Source organism: Guyanagaster necrorhizus, assembly GCF_019112545.1.
Source record: "Guyanagaster necrorhizus MCA 3950 unplaced genomic scaffold BT62scaffold_8, whole genome shotgun sequence".
Lineage (NCBI taxonomy): Eukaryota > Fungi > Basidiomycota > Agaricomycetes > Agaricales > Physalacriaceae > Guyanagaster > Guyanagaster necrorhizus.
The window spans coordinates 1527322-1545679 of NW_025064887.1; the positions used below are offsets into that span (position 1 = coordinate 1527322).

At 48.1% G+C, this 18358-nt stretch overlaps 9 protein-coding genes across 9 annotated transcripts; 6 read left to right on the forward strand and 3 right to left on the reverse strand.

The window, feature by feature from the left end:
• Nucleotides 1-68: 68 nt before the first annotated feature.
• On the reverse strand, nucleotides 69-2000 carry BT62DRAFT_1074813 (uncharacterized protein). Its single transcript, XM_043179055.1, has 5 exons — nucleotides 1364-2000; nucleotides 1245-1311; nucleotides 934-1189; nucleotides 428-881; nucleotides 69-371 (listed from the first exon to the last, which is right to left on the reverse strand). The coding sequence occupies exons 1-4, from the start codon at nucleotides 1577-1579 to the stop codon at nucleotides 452-454; spliced, it is 969 nt and encodes a 322-aa protein (XP_043041837.1). The 5' UTR covers nucleotides 1580-2000; the 3' UTR covers nucleotides 69-371; nucleotides 428-451.
• Nucleotides 2001-2706: 706 nt separating this feature from the next.
• On the forward strand, nucleotides 2707-3119 carry BT62DRAFT_765799 (uncharacterized protein). The gene is made up of 2 exons (XM_043182203.1): nucleotides 2707-2752; nucleotides 2822-3119. Exons 1-2 carry the CDS (start codon nucleotides 2747-2749, stop codon nucleotides 3014-3016), a joined length of 201 nt encoding a protein of 66 aa, XP_043041838.1. The 5' UTR covers nucleotides 2707-2746; the 3' UTR covers nucleotides 3017-3119.
• Nucleotides 3120-4012: 893 nt separating this feature from the next.
• BT62DRAFT_765863 (uncharacterized protein) lies at nucleotides 4013-4598 on the forward strand. The gene is made up of 3 exons (XM_043182204.1): nucleotides 4013-4151; nucleotides 4200-4456; nucleotides 4519-4598. The coding sequence occupies exons 1-2, from the start codon at nucleotides 4102-4104 to the stop codon at nucleotides 4390-4392; spliced, it is 243 nt and encodes an 80-aa protein (XP_043041839.1). The 5' UTR covers nucleotides 4013-4101; the 3' UTR covers nucleotides 4393-4456; nucleotides 4519-4598.
• Nucleotides 4599-4830: 232 nt separating this feature from the next.
• On the forward strand, nucleotides 4831-6646 carry BT62DRAFT_765953 (uncharacterized protein). The gene is made up of 2 exons (XM_043182205.1): nucleotides 4831-5315; nucleotides 5375-6646. The coding sequence occupies exons 1-2, from the start codon at nucleotides 5207-5209 to the stop codon at nucleotides 6601-6603; spliced, it is 1338 nt and encodes a 445-aa protein (XP_043041840.1). The 5' UTR covers nucleotides 4831-5206; the 3' UTR covers nucleotides 6604-6646.
• Nucleotides 6647-7188: 542 nt separating this feature from the next.
• Nucleotides 7189-8623, forward strand: BT62DRAFT_918735 (uncharacterized protein; the record flags this gene model as incomplete). The annotated part of the gene is made up of 4 exons (XM_043184104.1): nucleotides 7189-7547; nucleotides 7600-7857; nucleotides 7914-8550; nucleotides 8573-8623. The coding sequence occupies 4 exons, from the start codon at nucleotides 7189-7191 to the stop codon at nucleotides 8621-8623; spliced, it is 1305 nt and encodes a 434-aa protein (XP_043041841.1).
• A 257-nt stretch (nucleotides 8624-8880) lies between these two features.
• On the forward strand, nucleotides 8881-12695 carry BT62DRAFT_930424 (uncharacterized protein). Its single transcript, XM_043185926.1, has 4 exons — nucleotides 8881-9022; nucleotides 9085-10012; nucleotides 10064-11888; nucleotides 11939-12695. Coding segments are annotated over exons 1-4 (3402 nt in total). The 5' UTR covers nucleotides 8881-9020; the 3' UTR covers nucleotides 12586-12695.
• Nucleotides 12696-12896: 201 nt separating this feature from the next.
• Nucleotides 12897-15749, reverse strand: BT62DRAFT_947383 (uncharacterized protein). The gene is made up of 6 exons (XM_043188024.1): nucleotides 15110-15749; nucleotides 14868-15057; nucleotides 14649-14819; nucleotides 14005-14600; nucleotides 13747-13949; nucleotides 12897-13690 (listed from the first exon to the last, which is right to left on the reverse strand). Exons 1-6 carry the CDS (start codon nucleotides 15699-15701, stop codon nucleotides 13115-13117), a joined length of 2328 nt encoding a protein of 775 aa, XP_043041843.1. The 5' UTR covers nucleotides 15702-15749; the 3' UTR covers nucleotides 12897-13114.
• A 99-nt stretch (nucleotides 15750-15848) lies between these two features.
• Nucleotides 15849-17041, forward strand: BT62DRAFT_1004143 (uncharacterized protein; the record flags this gene model as incomplete). Its single annotated transcript, XM_043177006.1, has 5 exons — nucleotides 15849-15909; nucleotides 15958-16042; nucleotides 16100-16194; nucleotides 16224-16252; nucleotides 16301-17041. The coding sequence occupies 5 exons, from the start codon at nucleotides 15849-15851 to the stop codon at nucleotides 17039-17041; spliced, it is 1011 nt and encodes a 336-aa protein (XP_043041844.1).
• An 80-nt stretch (nucleotides 17042-17121) lies between these two features.
• Nucleotides 17122-18186, reverse strand: BT62DRAFT_1074818 (uncharacterized protein). The gene is made up of 2 exons (XM_043179056.1): nucleotides 18094-18186; nucleotides 17122-18032 (listed from the first exon to the last, which is right to left on the reverse strand). The coding sequence occupies exon 2, from the start codon at nucleotides 17765-17767 to the stop codon at nucleotides 17156-17158; it is 612 nt and encodes a 203-aa protein (XP_043041845.1). The 5' UTR covers nucleotides 17768-18032; nucleotides 18094-18186; the 3' UTR covers nucleotides 17122-17155.
• Nucleotides 18187-18358: the final 172 nt, after the last annotated feature.

Below are 18358 nucleotides of genomic sequence, written 5' to 3' on the forward strand. Positions count from 1 at the left end.
CATCTGCTAAGAACCTTACATTTATTTGCACCGCACCTTACTGACACATAGTAGATACATTCTATTTTGTCCTTACAGGTACCATACATACCTATCTCAGCGACCTACCATCCGCTAAGATATACATTTTATTTTGTCCTTACAGTCTGATCCTCCCTGTGCTCATATCGCCACGCACTCTCACCACTGTGTCCTCCCAAGCTCCCAGGTCCACTGCTCAACATTTAGGTTACCCAAAAGGGGTAGCCTATAAGGGTGAAGAAAAACAACATCTGGTCAAGGAAAAATAGCTGAGTCCCGACACATGTGTACAAGCAATGATGAAGGTGAGATGAAGAAGAAATGACAATATTATCAGCGCGCGAGATCAACTAGTGAATTGAGAATTGTAAGTAAACGACAACGTTCTAGGACATGTTCGCTCAACTTTGAGCTCCCCTGGTCTGGGGATCTAGTAATATGACGGTGGGGCTTCCCCATATTCTGAAGGACCAGCAGCCAGATGGGACGCTTGAGTGATGCTTCTGTCCTTGCACTGGCTCTGAGTAATCTTCGTGTGTCGGGAGCCGCACCTATTGATGGAAGATGCAGCGGTAATTGATGATTGTGTATGATGACCGCCCAGAAGGAATGGCATTATCGCGGAGTCGCTGTGCACAGTCTGGTTGTTGCCGGGAACTTCTGCGGTGGACTCTGTGTTAGACTTCAACCTTTGTCTTCTTCGCAGCCGGAATAGAAGAAAGGTAAAGATGCCTAAAACCAGGACGAGAGACCCTGCAACAGAGAATCCGACTATGGCGCTTACGTTCGGGCCCTTGGATGGCATGCCAGTGTCCGTGGTAGGCCCGGTTTGGTTATGATCCAATTGACCATCATCGTAGCTGTAGAAACCCCATGAATTGACTGTTGATGTAAGCAGTGATGGGCACATACGAATACACGAAAGCGTCGAAAAGGGCTAAGGATTTTATTCCGCCAACGTGTCCGTTCTGAAGTGTGAATCTGTGCTGACCAGCAGGAATAGAAGTGTTGGAATACACGGTAACATTATAATCGTAAACTGGATTTCCGGGAGCTGCCTTTGTGAACTGGCCAACGAGATTGTCGTCAATGTAGAAGCTCATGTCTGAGTCCCCGTCGGGTGAAGAAGTGGTTTCGGCGAGTATGCATTTCACATAGATGGCTGTGCCTGGTATAACTTTTTAGAAACTCTTTTATTTTATGAATGAGAATGTGATCCTCACCGTTAAACGAGGTGGATACGTTGTATATCTGATTGGGACTAACTTGACCTTCAACATCCGCATCGTGCTACGAGTCATGGATATAAACGAACGTTGAACGATTTCAAGGTCAGCCTCACTGTAGAATCATGCCATGTTCCGTCAATTGCTCTTGAGGCATTAGGGTGTGCAGTACAACCTGTACATTGTAATAGGCTGTTGGTCCATCCATTGTCAGGAGAGTAAAACAAGGAAGGACTTTGATCGTCGATGGTTACGTTGACAAGCTTCCCTTGCGCTGAGGACTCAAGCAAAAGAAAGCCGAGGAGAACATGTTGCCAGAGTGGCTGCATCATGGAATGGAAGGGAGAGCAAGCACAGATAGTGTTTCATTACAATCCATTTCTGGATGAAGATGGGTCGACATAGTAGCCATACAAAACTTTGTTGTTCCAATTACTCGGTCTCAGTGTTGATGATAATGATCGCTAGTAATCATTGCAATCTGACAGACCAGAAGGACTGCTATCATAGCCTGAGAACGCAGAATAGTAGACGTAGATTGACACGGCGAATGCATAGCCTTATCCAAGCGTGTGCACGGCATAGACGAGTCGTAGACAGGAAGAGCTCGGGTTTCCGGCACGACAAGGCCAATGCCGCAGAGTCGGCGATCAGCCAAATTGAACATGAACTTCACTACCACCATGATCATCATCCTGATCCTCACTTAGAATGGTGGCCGCTTGAGCATGACATCTTCTGTTAGGAAACAACAATCTACGTAGTAATAAGTACGTTTAATGTGTAGAGTTAAGAAAAACGTACTTCACCCGAATGGTTGTAAAAGACCGAGGTACATCAGAACGAAAATAATTATAAATAGGTGTAACTCCGAAAAGGCCGACGTTGGGTCTCGACCTCTTGACATCTTCACTGGTCACAGAGTTTGTCAATCGCGCACCTTATATCATTTCAAGTTCTGACCACACAGCTAGTAATATCTTGTGTCGGTTTGACTTTTTCAGGCAGAACTTCATCATACAGATGGTCTCTTGCTTTTGTTTCTTGACATCGAACTTGCCCAGTAACAGGAACTTCGGTCACTGATCTGCACCATGGGGACTACTCAGACGAGATGATATCCACCTTCTTGATGGTTACGGAACATGTATTATAATGCGGCCCGCAAATGCAGCACTACGATCTTCCCACCTCCAGCGCCTCGTCCTAGCGATTCACCTGTTTTGCGTATGCTCTTCTCTTATTTGTATCCTTCTGGCTCTCAAGGGTACTATCCAAGGAAAGCTTGTGAATGCTATCATCGATGATCAGACCCTTTTTCTGTTCTACTCTGCTGAAGATGGGCTGGGGACATACCCTCCGAGAGCTTACCGACATTTATCACCTTCACTTCGATCAGTAGCAATCTGTAAGGATATTTGACTTCATATGATATCAGAACTGTCTGATTTCCTCAATGACTACGCCTCCAATGTCTTGCACCGCCGCCAGCCTCGTATATGACTGTAGGTCATTTATCATGACCCATCCCGACTCCCGGCGCAGTACATTCATCATGTCAAGCTGATTCATAGATTTTCGAAGCCTATAACCGGAGATACAAAACTGGAGAATTCATACTTGGCTTGTCTATCCCGAGCGTCGTGTTGTGGAATTCCAACTACCAATTTCCGGGATGGCAGGATTCTGACCATTTCTGGTGCTTTCAGATGCTATGCGCACCATCTTTTGCCTATGCCGGGTTTGTCGGTCTGATTATCTTATCCTGAACTGCCACTATCATCTTTTCGGGTATGGATTCGCAGGAACTTCAAGTCTCGCCATCAGCGTTTCAGTGACATACACAAGCATCCTGTATGCGATGCAACTGGGAAGCATGCTATTGGGGCGCTTCCGGATGCTTCCTTGATATATATCTCTCACAAACCGGAGCTTCTACACCGGAGTTGCTTCCCCCTGCCAAAAGTGATGGCCATTATCTTGCTTTGGGAATCACGATTTCTGAATTTGGCTGATACAATCTGGGATGAAACCATTCTTTGCTGCAAGGAGTAAGCCTCGCTTTAGCCGGTCCTGGTCCTGTAGTGCTGTTAGATCCACTCAGCCTATGTCCGCACGTGTCCATGAATCCCAAACATGCATGACTCGGTATCAAGGTTCTCACAACTCGCTGAAAGTCATATTTGCATCCATGACACTTTTTGCGCATATCAGACGGGGTTTCTACGACCGTGAAATCTCGTACAATGACGTTCAGTTGTCTCTCACATAGTCGCCGTTTCGATACCGTTCCCCACGGCGTTCCCATAACTGGAAAGCTGAGCATCTGTATCGGGTCAGATCGCACGTATATATGATGCAGATCCTACAAGGTTTTACCTCGTGGTCGCTCCCACAGTGCCATGAGAGTATTGCATTTCTGACTCACTGTGTCTCCTCTTAAGGAATTGTCCTTCCCCGTTATTTGGCTACCCTTCTAGTGCATACCTGCCAGAGAATTCCTCTGGTGATGCCTGTGCTCTCGTTCTTTTCTTCGTGTTTTTCCCGAAGTCAGGATTCACTAGTTATGCCTGACTACTATCGCACCACTCGCGTGGAGGATTACGGACCTTACTTGAGGACTGTGCAGTCAAGTCCGGAGTTATATGTTTGTTTTTTCTCTATCTCAAATGCGTGGTCCTTGTGTTAAACCAGAGTTTTCAGACTCGCTCCCGCGCTATGGCACAGGAAGGCCAGGAAGACAGGTCCAGCTTTCTCCTGGTGAGTTCGTCCTTCGATGCTATATCCCTTGTAATATGATAGTTTGTTTAGCCTAACTTTGACAACGGTGACTTTGGTTCTGAAAGCGACACCGATGCTCAGCAAGATCATTACAAATGGCATGATCGCTTTCAGGTGTTTGGGGTATTGCAGACTCTTTCTATCCCGGATACTCTTAACGAAACTTTGCAGAGAGTTTTGGCCCTCTTCAGACGACGTAACTGAAAGCACAGCCGTACGCAGTACTGAGGTGGTGTCTGTAACTGCCAGGCGGCCATCAATCTCTTGTCAATCTTCTTATATATTAACCATTGACCTTCTTACACTAAATAGTGCGTCCGCCTACTTGTATAGTAGTATTCAAGTCAACAATCGAGAAACATAATCGGCGAGAATGTTCACCACGACCTCATCTGGGAAATGTATCCATCTATACTCGGGACTTAGATGTAAGTTCCCATATAGCGCTCTATAGCACTTGATAGCACCCATAACTAGGGTGCATTTCCAGATGTTGTAGTGAATTCGAAAAGTTCTACAGGACCTTGACTCCGGCTGGTTAAAATTCCGAAGCATTTTTACTACTGGCGCCGATTCGACATGCGTGGTCTGCATCCCTGACAAGATGTATGTGCAGAAATTGAAGTCTCCGTGACGGTATCAGCCTCTGCGAAGTTCTCAATCCGTCAAACCCGGGAGCGGCCTAAATATAGCGTGGGAGTGCCACGTGACTTTTACGGCGACCAACCTTCCATTGCCAGCGAGGCCCTCCGTGTCGAAGGCACAAGTCTACAGTATGCTTCGACGCAGCATCTACCCGAACAGTACGGACACATTTTTGGGGGTCCTACACCGACCAGTACGTATATTATGCAGACAGTGACACAGATCCTAGTCACTGGAAGGCGCGGTGTAAGAATGAACATGTTCTTCGTCAGGCTCTTCTCTTGCAACCATCGTGACAAGTAGAACATTATGCATCAGGCCTCATGCATCATTCTGAAGGATCCGGTCGTACTCAGGGTACAGGGTATGATTCGCTTGCGGTTGGCCGCTGCTTCAAGGTATATATGTATCATTTTGAAGAAAACGAAATAGCCTTGTCTCCATCGTCTTCGTTTCTCTCTTCGTTTGGTCTGTAGGGTTCTTCCTTCGCTCTTCCAGTTTTCTCACATGTGTTCAGTTGAAGCTCAAGCATCATGCCAGAGGGGAATTTAGTGGTGCTCGGCAAAGCTCAATTAGAACACGGTTTCAAGTCGCCATGTCGATGTGCCACGCAAGAGACCTGTCCCCCAACGGGGAGATCAGGTTGGTCTTCTACTTCCCCTTAGCCGTGTCCAGTTTTACTGACCAGAAAGCTATCCTAGCCATATCGACAATACCAAACGAAATTCTGTCAGAAATATTCGTCGCCTATTCCCGGTCTCGACTTCGTGACGTGTGGGAAGTGAATGAAGGGCCCCGATTGTTGGAGAAGATTTGCGCTTTATGGAGAGATGTTGTTATATCTTCTCCTCGCGTGTGGTCTTCCTTTGCTGTGGTTGCACGACATGATAGTGGCCATCCATTAATGGTCAGCGCGCTGAAAACCTATCTCTCTCGGTCCGCGACCTGTCCACTCTCGTTTACATTCACAACTGGATTCTCTAGCAGCTCCCACCTTCTTCTCGACGTGCTTGTGTCACATTCTGACCGTTGGACCAATGTCACTTTTGACATGCCATTATCACTGTATCGAATTTTCACGCCAATTCATAATCGTCTTTCTCTCCTGCACTCCCTGTCTCTTAAAGATACTACCACATTTCAAAAAGATATGCGCCCCGACCTCAATCCATTCCAGTTCGCTCCCCGATTACAGAAATTGACCCTTTGCAGACGCTGGAACCTCGTCCAGGATTCATTTCCTTGGCATCAATTGACCTATTTCTCCGACGAAGGTGGATGTACCACGCTCCCAAACGTGTTATTTTCCATGTCCCGTTTGGAGGAATTGGTCTATCGGCCAACTGCGAAGGACATCCTGATAACGCCCGAGGTGCATGTTCTACCACAATTAAGGAAGATCCGTATACTATCAGGTTATCACCTGAACGCCTTCCTTGATAGTGTATCGATGCCTTCTGTTCAGGAGATCACGTTGGACGACATGTGTCTCCGTTATGAGACGAAATGTGTCACCCAAGTCCTTCAAAACCTTCTCGTTCGCTCCAGAGCATGTTTGAAAACGCTCAGTATTGATCACCTTGCGTACGGCGATGCCTCGTACCTTCTATGTTTATTCCGATGCACCCCTCGTCTGACGAGCCTCAGTATACGATACTGGTCGTCGCAAGAGCTGTCAAAGTTGTGTAGGGCATTGTCGGAGGACTCCAGCGTTCTACCCGACCTACAAACTATCAGCTTGCAAAGCGACCTCACCACCACCGTTTATGATGTGGTAGACATGATTAGGCGCCGTTGGCGTCCTACGTCTGGTAATGACAAGCGACTCCAGTCGGTAAAGCTGTCGGGCTATCCCATCTACGATATGCCATCCCTGCTGAGCTTGCGAGGCTTCTGCGAGGAGGGATTGGATGTGCGCTTCTGCATGTAATCATCTATATCGAGAGTCTTGTTTCACTTTGAATGTGAATTGATATGCTCGTCAGGAAAAGGCATCTGGCAAAATTTATCGTTGAACTACGTCGAGAGAAGTGCTGATGCGGGGACGTTTCGGACATGTTCCTCTCCCCTACGTATGCTGAACATATTGGTACCCTCAAAGCAGGACCAAGGACGCGAACGGGTCAACGATTCAGTCAGGTGATGTGACAAGCAATTTGCTGTGAAGCTTGAGGCTCGAGGCCTGAGGCCTGAGGCTTTGCGGTCGCTTTCTGCTACAAAGTACACCACATTGTTGTACAACAGTAGCATTCTCATTGTGCTTGTCAGCTTGAAGATCCTGACCACCCAGATAGTATCACCACATTCCTTTGCCAGTTATGAAATCCGGACGCCGTTCTGATGGCAAGGTATGTTATTGCTTCAAGTCCATTGTTGAGCATGCCACTTACTTTGACGAAAAGCCGCGGCGCTTATTGTCCAAACATTATGAGGCCACCTAAAGTCCAGCCGCCCTCGATATATAACATGTCCGATTCTCTCGAATCCGCACCCCTCGCTCATCGTTTTATTAAGGATGGCTTATGCGACACCCCACTTCACGACTGCTGCGATGACAGACGCCAGATGCGTAGCTTGCGCCAAACTACCTCCGGCATACATCTCGCACAGCTTTTCATCGACTCGGCCCCCATCGTACACGTCGTCACCTCCCGATTACGATCGTTCCACAGAGTATCATTTAGATGACGACGTCGATGAGCCTCCATCTCCTACATTTACTTTGGTTGGCAATGACTCCGATGAAAGAGATTTGTGCAAGGACAAATTGATTATCGACGCCATGCCTCATCTTATCGCGCTTGCAGACTGGGTCGCTGTGGTTCTAGTCTGCACTGCGACTGGACAGACTCCGACGGTTGTGCAGACCGTAAGGTGAGTCGGACTTTCTGATATCCCTCGCCATGTCTGATGGCTGTGGACGTAGTGAATTATCATTCTCTTCGACCTATGAAACTCTGCATGGCTTCGTCTATGACTTGATCATGTCGCAGCACCAAACGTCCTTCACTCTATTCCACATCGTCGCCTACGCCACCCTCTACTTTGAGAAAGTGGAAACTCTCACATTGCGCGAGCTGGAAGAGAGACCGAGGAACATCGAGACATTTCGCAGACTGATGTTAATCATCTTCTTCGTGGCGTTGGATCAATTTAATGCCGATCCGCTTCCTTTGGAAGATAGGTGAATAATCAATCTGGTGTTATGGTTTTTTCTGATTCTGATTAATCTTTGAATAGAGCTCTTCTTACGGGTTTCACTGTCGACCAGGTCCTTGAGGCGCAAGGAGATGTCTTGGAGACACTAGGGTCGTATGCCCAGATGCCTCGACATGTCTGGAATATATACACCCAGCACTTCAGGGAGTTATGTGCGCAATCCTGGTTGCCGGTGCATAACGATCACAATATATCCGCCATCGTCAACGCCTTCCTTACGTTGTCCGAATACACTTCATCAGTCGGTGCCGTACCCTTGTGCGAAGTCCCCCTGTCGTGGCTCGTTCCCTCAATCAATACGCAGACATTCCCCCCAATATCACCCCCCAGCAGTCCTGTTGATCTCGCGACAGTCGCCAGGTTACCTTCTCCCACAGGATGGAATCCCTGTGCTAAACGACATCACGTTACTCCATCCACATATCTACAAGTACCCCGGTCTTCTAACAACTTTACTCCTGCGTCCAAGGGCTTGTCTATGGCGTCGGAAAGAGTTGCAAACGAACTGGATAGAGTTAAAATTTGCATTCCTTGGGCACTTCACCAGCCCAAGCCACGGCATGCCTTACCCATCGACATAGATTTCATCACGAGGAAGGCTAATGCGTGGACTCGGATTAAGCAGAAACTGGCGCCTGTACGGCGCACCTTTGTGAGGGTACGTGGTCCGCGGCCCGCAGCTGTACCAAGGCCGTTCTAATGGGGGCAAGAACGAGGACTATTTGGCGTAGAAAACTTGGTTCTTAGAAGTGCATTATTTTTATGGTTTTGATGTGGGGGGCATAGTAGATACTAGAATTGCAATAATATTGGTAGTAGTAATAATTCATATATCCGTGACATCGTCTATCCGATATGACTTGGCATCGACCCTCCGAGTTGCGGCAAGCAAGGTATCAAGAATGCATCGAGGTCTCAGTGAAGATGAACAAGAGTCCAGTCCGATCGGTTCCTGGGAAAGTATTACTATGTTTGGGTGATTCGGTCCTCTCTAGTGACTTCGATCCCTTCTCTTATATTCGCTTTGTCCATTTTTTTTCTTCTTCAGTCTCAGCTTTTGTGTCCGCAGTGCCTGCTCATGTTGCAGTCGCTGGTCGTTCTGTAACAATTGCTATTCCTGTTGACTCGATGTATGTTAACTCGTCCTTTTTTTGTCTAACGTCGAAGAGATTTATTTAATTAATGTTTACAGGACCTCTCGTGCGCAGCAGCCTCCAGTGAACTTGAAGGAGCGTATTGCCGCTCTTCAGCAGCGGAATGTATCCCAAACGCAGAGGCCCTCAGTGCCTTCCTTATCAGTAAACCAGCCTACGGTACCCTCGGGTGGTCTACGGGATAAAATCGCGAAATTCGAGCAGAAGGGAGGAATTCCTGTACCTAGAGGGAGTTTCGGTTTGGGTGCGCCTCCGACTGCAGAGAGTAAGCAGACAAGAAAGAAAGGCGAGCTGTATGGGAACCGCATTCCTTCCGCTGTGCGAGTAGCCAGTGGAAGTAGCGCGCCTCCTATGAGTCGTTCCACATCACCTCTCTTCTCTTCTGGAGGAAGAAATTTTTCGCTGTTGGGATTGGATTACGATGATTTTTCGGACGCTGCGGATTCACCAAGGGACAGTCAAGCACTTCGCTCTTTATCCCCTTCACCAACTCCAGATGATACACTAGAGAACTCGCGAGCTTTCAGATCCAAATCTCGGAGCACATCATTCGCGGCCGCTCTTGACATAGCTCGTCGAGCAGAGGCCTTATCCGAGCTCAACGGTGGAGGCGACACGTATTCTCGCGAATGTTCTCTTTCGCCACCAACCTCTCCCATACCGGGGTCATCTCTTTCAAGTATGGACATGGACGAGCATGACACACCGGTGATCGTGTCTGACGGGTCTTCGTCTCCTCAAGAGGACGCGCTGTCGGCAGTGGATGAGCCCTGTGTCACGGTTTCACCTTCAGACATCGCTGAGGATTCACTAGCCTTGTCGGATCTAACGTTAGACAACTCGTCTCTTCAAGAGGATGCGCTGTCGGCAGTGGATGAGCCTTGTGTCACGGTTTCACCTTCAGACGTCGCTGAGGATTCGCCAGCCTTGTTGGATCTAACTTTGGACAATTCCGAGACAGATGCCGTGAGTTTGTGAACACCCTGACTGAGAATTTCACTGACGATATTCTTCCAGAACTTAAATACCACTGCTAGCAGCATGGACTCCTCGGATTTGACAGACATTTCTTTACAGAGCGCAGACGCTCCGATGGACAAGCCTGATACTCCAACTCCTGCAGCACCCATTGAGCTCGAGCGGTCACATTCTCCAGTGCCCTTTGCCACTTTGCCATCGCCACCGCCACCACCCGTCATATGTGTCACTGATGATGTCGGAACTCATACTGAAGTGGCATCCGATCTAGCAAACGCTGCAAATGAAGAAGACTCGTACATTAATGTCAATATCAATGCATCGGCCGGCGTCGCAGCCCCCGAACTTGATCATCCTGGCGCTAATGATGTGATACTTTATGATCGGGTCTCTGTTGAGGTATCAGAGCTACCACAGTACCAGCTTTTACGGACGCCGGATACCGCTGCGGTTGAGCAACATCGTGTCTCTTCTTCACCTGAGTCATCGCGTCCGGGCAGTGTTGCTATGGCCAGTCGCTCAGCCGAGTCTATCCTGGCCTCAGTTGAATTCCTTGAAGCTGGGAACGCTTATATGGAGAGGGATCATACAGAGTTGATCCCAATACCGGACTCTCCATTTGTTATAAATTCACATGACGCCGAGTCCACTCCTGTCCCATCCCAACCATCGTCTCCAGCTCGTGAATCTTTCTCACTTCCCATGCTCATGAATCCTTTGCCTCGCCCTGTGAGCATGATAGAAACTAGTCCCAGTCACATCACTACTACCCATCGCAAGACCAATAGCGGTACGCAAGCATCGATCCAACCTTTTGAATCCTCTCCTTATCCCACCGAAACCGAATTCGGTGAACTAACAATGCACAAACTTTCCCACTCATTTTCGCGTCTGCGCACTGAATCGGGGCCGGTAACATCTGGAGATCCATCATTCTCGGCTGTTGTGCATGGGAAAGTGAGAGAGGTAGCGACGCTACCTTCAAGGACACTTTATCCACCGTACACACCACAGATGAATAGGATTAAACGCACCGTGGCAGTAGAACCGCCTCTCAGTCCAGGTTCCGGCGAATTGGCATTGCTGCTCAAAAATGCTGCTCTTCTAGAACGTTCATTGATGAACGGGGAATTGCCAAGCGAGGTCGGCTACGAGGACAAGAAGAGAGTTGTTTCTACTCCCGAAAATCCTCAGCATGTAGAAGAGACGAAGGCAGCGGAAATCAGGTTACCCCGTGTTCTTGGAAAAGACGAGCCAGTAAGGCGAAAACGCAGCTTTCGCGTGCCGCAGGTCCTTGCTCGAAACAAGTCCAAAACTCGAGATGGCGCTAGCAAAACCTCCCAGGACTCTGTTGTGGAACAGGGTGAGGCCATTTCTTGTAATGGCCGAGCAACGTCAGGTCCCGACTCTGATCAGACTTGTTCGACGTCAGGCCACATCCGACATGGTTCTGGTAGTGTTTTAGACGTGACACCAGAGGCTGATCGTCCCCCGACGCCGCCACCAAAGTCTCCGCGTTCCAAATACCTGGCCAGTTTCAGAAAACTAGCAAGCGCATCTCGTTCCTCCACCTTTCATGATGCGTCGCGTCAGAGCGTCTCTTCTGAGATTTCATCCGACGATTCTCTTCCGGTCGTCACTCCTCCCGATATTAGCCCCGACTTAGCTGAGTCGGAAACTATAAGACCAGGGACTGGAACTGGTGTAGGATTTAGGGCCTCTGCACCGAGTGGTATAGTTTGGCCTTCATTATCTCCAAAGAAAAATGGGAGTATCAATAGGGCATCATCCTTTGCAGAGAAGATGTGGCGCCGAGGGAGGACCAAGTCGACTATCAGTATCGCCAGTACGACTGACAGTGACGGTGAGTTCCTTGGTAGTATTTCGCTCCTTGGTCCTAATGAGACCTTTCAGATCGTAGCACATTGGGTACTATCAAGAGCGTACTTCCTCGATTGAATCGCAAACCTTCTGCCCCTGCAATCTCAAAGACAACCACGGGTGCTACACAATCTTCGTCGCCTCAGGATAACATCATAGTACCTCCCGTGAGGTCTCAATCTCTACGTTCGCTCCACTTCGCTTCGCAAAGGCCACCTCTACCCCCGCCGGGCACCATGCCTCCTTTGCCCCATGCATATTCGGATCTCCTCGCTCTCCCAGGCGCGTCTCAACAATCAAAATTTGATCATGCCTTGGGCTCACATCAGGGGAGCCATGGCTCTACCAGCACCCCTCCCCGTCCTGTTTCATGGGCGACAGTATCTTCAAATGTTTCGTCACCTTCTACTCTTCTTGATAGGGAACTCTTCGATGCATTCCCTTCGGTACCTCAGAACCTACCCTCTCATTTACCCCAAGGCTACGCGGTGGGGCTTTCAGTATCAGAATCGGAAGGCGGCTGGAAAACGCCTACCCAAATTAATCCTCATCCAATCCCCGAACAGAGTGCAGCCTCTATCGATCGGTCAAATACTATTCGTAGACCTCGGACGTCAACAGAGACCTGCAAGCAGATATCTACGGTAACTTTGGACCAGGGATTGGACGATTCTAGTTAGTTATTTCACAACACACACTTCGTGCTATTTTCGGTTGCTCTCGTAATTTACCACTGTAATATATTCATTTTGGAAGTTAATGATAGGAGGTTCAGAAAGATAATCAGCGCTTCTATTTCTTCTTGACAGGCTCCTTGGAAACTTCATCTGGACTAGTGCAAGCCGGCTGTCGTGTTTTGAGGGAGAGGTACATTGATATCTCCCTGACAGATATCATGAAAAGGCCTGAGGTTGAAATATTGACACTGCATTCATATCCAACGTGCTTTAGATGTATAAACCAACAGTAGATTCGTTTTCGTATCTCTGCTAGAGGAAGATGCCTTGTTTTTGGCTTTGAAGGCGGCGGAGTCATCGAATACTCTTGAACTTAGAAGAAAAGCACTATTGACTCGTGCACGAAGTTTTGACTACATAAAAGAGCAAGTCGACAACAAAGCAACAATAAAAAAGCAGCGAACGAGCGAACAAAGCGGAATATAAGGAGTACCATGGATCCAATATTCTAACACAGGTAATAAGAGGTAGTTCAGTTGTCACTGTCTCCAACGTCGCCAGGCCCAATACCCTTGGACAACCAATATGACTGCTTGCGATTGCGCTCCCCAATGTCGACTTTGCGTTTCGACTCTTTATCTGCGGGGCTTGAGGAGTCACTGGCGTATTCATCCTCTTCTTCTGCAAGGCTATCTTCGTCTGTTGTAAAGGGCTCCCGAGTATCCAGTTGCGTTTCCTTGCGTCCGCGATTCTTCGGCGGTTCCTCATTCTTTCCTTCTGCAACACTATCCTCGCCTGTCGTGAAGTGTTCCCGGAAATCAGCCGATATTCCTTTGCGTCTGCGTTTCTTCGGCGGCTCCTTCCCGATGTTATATCTCCCTCCATCGGACTCGTCATCGTCTCTCCGGCGCTTCTTGCTCTCCCTTTCTTGTTCTGAGTCAGTACCCAGATCCATGTTCATCTCGTACGACTCTTTGGAAAAGCCACTGCCATTCTGGTTTCCATCTGAGCGCCCATCGAACACTTGGGGAAGTGGTTTCTGGCCAACCATTCTGTGTAAATCCCCAGAATCGTAGACTTCCTGCACCACCTTTCGATGATTTATAGTCTATCAAGCTGATGAATCAAGTATCATCTCAAGACAAAAAAACGGTAGGAACGAACCTCTTGTGTTATGCTCAGAATAGCTGACAAAACGCTCAGATCTGCAGGATCAAAGCTGCCGCGTAAGTGCAGAGCGCCTCCTGATCGTCGAGAGTTGATGATGCCAGCCTTCAGGTACGCAGCAGAGGCCAGGATGTTGAAAGCACCAGCAAAAGTCGTCTTGACTTTATTGAATGCGAATGAACCACTTGAGATATCGTTCGCTGTGACAAAGGTGAATCCCATAAGTTCACTGTTTATGAAAGTTCATTCACGTACAAGGGTCAGCAGGATCTTCGATGGACAAGAGCAATCCTTTCGAATCATTGTGCCATCCCCTTTGCCTCTTGTTATAATACGTCCCACCGTCCCTCACGGAGATCCCAACATCATCGAAGTTAAAATAGCACCCATACAACTCGAAGAACTCCATCACCAAAACGCCCATGTTTGCATCAACGGCCATTTCTCCTCTTCGAATCTTCGGGTGCATTTGCAAGAAGCTGACAACTAAACACACGATTGCGTAGCTGCCCAGCCCGCCAGTATACACTTCGTTCATGCCTCGTTGAGCAAGAAACATCTTCGTGATGAGTACGAGACCGCGCAACGCCATACAATCCTGTCCATGCATGTTGCGGAGGAAGCCGTTGATAATATCTACGCCGACTAGACCGTTGCCCTGATTGATGCTGATGTCGACGTGGAACATGCCAAGCTTCGTGACGAATTTGACAATGGGGACGCGCGCCTTGGCGATGATGCTAACCCGGTCAGTTATACCGGCTCGCTTTAGGGTTGCAGCAAGGGAGTGAAGGACAGTAACCTTGTTGCTATATGCCATGGAATCGGAGAGAATAACGAGGTCAATATCACTAGGAAAACATCAGTGACGACGCTTTTAGTGTGAAGGAGAGACAAACCCAGTTGGTAAATATAGTTTGGTCGCGTAGCTTCCGAAAGGAAGAACTTTGGCGTCTCTAAACGATGCTGCGACTACTTTCTTGATATGTGCCACCACAAGGCCACGGATCTCGTCTTCTACTGGCGTCGGTGATATCCATTTTGTGAATGCCTTCACTTCCCGGTGCAAACTGGTTGGCAGTGAGGGCGCGTTAGTGGAAGACAGACGATGCACATACACCTCAGCAACATTGGTGCAACTATCCAAGTCCAAATTCTCGAGCCACGGGACCTTGTCTACCTTCCTGTCTCTGCGTCCATATTTCGCTTTTTCTCGGCGTCTACGATCCGTGTACGTTTCTCTTTCTCGACTGCGTCGCCTCTCCTTGTTGCGGTCCCACTCTCGTACGCATGGAGAGTGATCTCTTCCTATAACGCAAGATTAAGGCAAGTAACGAAGTTTAAAAAAATGTAAACGTACTTTTACTCTTCTTCTCTCGCCTGTCATCGTTGGTATCGTCGCGCCTTCCTCTGCGGTCGGGCTCTTTATTCTCTCTGCGGGTATCTCTTTCATCGGAAGGAGGCGTTATTCCATCGTCGCGTTCCTTTTCTTTCCTATCCATGCTACCGGTCTTCTTTTCATCGCTATCATCCGAATCCGAATCGTCGAACACAACAAAATCTGCACCGATGCCAAGATCCTTGGAGACGGTTGGTTCATCGGAATCGTCAATGACGATTACGTCTCGTTCCACTTCACTGGAAATACGACCATTATCCGTCTTTTGTTTCCTCTTTCCGTTCTTTTTACTTCTCGTTTCTCGTGGGGCATCTTGGAGTGGTCTAGAAGAGGATGAGGCGATTTTCTCGGCTGGTAAGGTGATATCATCACGCCGCGGACGAATTGGATTAGGAACTCTGTCCCGCTTGATTTTTGGTCGGTTTTTGGCAGTAGATGCGGGTGCAGGCGACGCGGCAGGACTATCGTTGGTGGGCGTGTTGGTTCCGGAACTTTTTTTCTTGCTTTCCAAGGAGACAGATGAAGGCTGAACAGAGAGAATCTCTTCTTCCATGTTCGTATTGAACTAGAAGGGTGGTATCTGACTGTGGCGAGAATAAGTGGAAGGAGGCTTTTCCCGGACATCGGCCCGAGAGCCGCAAAGGCAAGAGCTGGGTTAGGGTTAGAGTTTCTAGCCTACTCCTCATCGAACATCCATGCGATGAATCGTATTTCCTTCTTCGTCTCGCAATACAGATACGCCAGAGGCACGAACAAGTCTTGTAAGCACTACTTGACTCATCTGATCACTTAGTTAACTTTTTTTCTAGTTCCTCCAAAGCAGTTTTCAATCTCTTTTGCGAGGGAAGGATCCGAGGACGTGAAAGACCAGAATTTCGCTGAGAGCAAGGTGGTGTAAGTTTTTCGTTCATGTCATCAATGACAGCATCGCTAAATACAATATTTTTGCAGGGATTTCTTCGTTAACAAGAACCGTAAGACTACTGGGGTTGTCCCCAGACGTGTAACCCAGATTCCGTGGCGAAAGAATTGGACTGGAAGAAGACGTAGACCATCACCATGAATTGTCTGCTAGGTTCTAAATTAGAGCAGTTACCTGTTGAGGTGAACAACTAGCTGTCATTCACATTCACTTGTGCTGACGAGACGAAGCTTCTATATGAGATACAACTATTCGCTCTTTCGGACAGTCTGCCATACTCCTCTCGCCTCCTTTACGATACCTTCAATGCCTCTCCAAATTCATTTCGTGCCCAATACATATTCGGCCGTGTCTTACGCCCTTCATCTTCCTGGCCTCCGGACTTCTTTTCCAGAGTTATTCGATTCCGGCTATGCTCTTCACAAGTACTGGATATAATCTGTAATCGCTGCGCCGACACCACCGGCCTCTCCAAAACCACGGAAATCCCCCGACATCTTTTCCAACACCTGCTCAGGCTACAGAGGCCTTCAAGCGAATGGTCCGACGCGGACCATCCACTACCCTACCTCCGACATCTGCACAAAAAGGTGCCTCATCTGAATCTGAATTCGCACGGCGGTTATGCCCTGGCCATGGCTGTTCATGGAGGATTTGTACAACTTATACAATACCTCCTTGCATTCGGGGCAGATCCCCGAAGGAAAGACGGTCTTTCTGTTTTGATTGCCGTTCGAAAGAAGAACCTCCATCTCGTCCGATTGCTTGTGGAACCAGGCTATGGGGGGAAAGTTAATGGTGCAAAAAAGCGCAAGATTGCGGATAGGATATCTTGCGAACGATACCCCGAGCTTCTGAAAGCCGCCGTTAAATGTGACGCGAGGCATATCGTGAATTACCTGCGTCAGAAGGGATGTGTACCTGATATGAAGACACTAGGTTTAATGCGTAGTTCTGATGAGCGAGATTAAACTGCTACGCGGGTCTTCTCCACTATCAATGCACAAAAAGAAGTGTTGTCATGAAACTGTCTTTCAACGTACGCCTTGAACGGTGCCCTCATCAAAAAAGAACGGCTAATATCATTATGTACAGGAAATGATGTCTTTACTGGCATGCAGCATGCTAGTTTTGTCAACCGGAACAGCTACCCGCTTCATAGCAGTGAAACTATTAGACCCAAGTCGATACTTTCTCCTCACTGTCTCGTCAGAAACTATAGTGCCGTAGAGCGTAAAGCGGCAAAATGTAGACGCATCCTCGCAATCCTCTGTACACGCCGTCCATAGGACCTCTAAAAAAGAGTCGTTGCTGGGCATCCATGGTATACCCTCATCCTCTTTTTCCTCATCTCCTTCTATCCGGATGGTATGAACACACATCAGCCCCCTAGCAGCTCGCGGGATGGTGTCAAAATCCATGTTGAGCACCAGGCTACGTTTCACTTCCACCCGTTCGACCATATCAGCTAGTACATCTTGGTATTCATCGCTTTGGCACCATAGTTTCCGTTCCTGGGCATTGCGCCATCCGGTTAAGAGGTATATGACACCTGGATGCCTGACGTCGGCATAGAATGTTAGAGGGTACGCGGAATACGATGGTTGGAGGCTACACCAGGACGTGTAGAGCCGAGATAGAGATTCGAAGTTGTTTGGGGGCACATGGTTAAGCGTTGTAAGTTCGGTCAAGGGCATGGCCAAAATATGCTGTCAGGATGTTGGTGGTATCGTTCGTTTGTCTTTTCCATCAGAGGTATATATGCTTTCTTCTGGAAATGCACGAAAACATTTTCCGGAATGACAGCCGACCGCATAGGCAGTGATCAATACACGAGATGTTTGCGACAGCTTGACAAGCCGGAAAGCACTGATGTCAAGCCGCAAAAGTATTTTATCAAGGTCGGGGTGGTACAATCTGTAACACCGGAACTGTTTTACAAGCCGGGAAAAGTCATCATCCCTATAAGCCAGAATATTTATGTATAGTCAGCGTAATTAGCTTAATAGAAACGTTGGCTTACGGAGAAGGTTCTGAATAAGATGAATGACATTACTTAGCAAAACGGGCCCACAAGGCCTTGTTCTTGTCCTTGTTCTGCAATGGCCGTGCGAGCGATGGAATCTCCCACGACCAAATCGCCTTCGAGTACATTATGTCATTGTTATCGCTGTAAAAGATCAACTGTGTACGTATATGATGATCTGCCTTCCTGATCTATAGTGTCTTCCCCATATCACAAGTTTCGATCACTGGGACACCTCTTTAAATGTGAAATAGTGTATGGT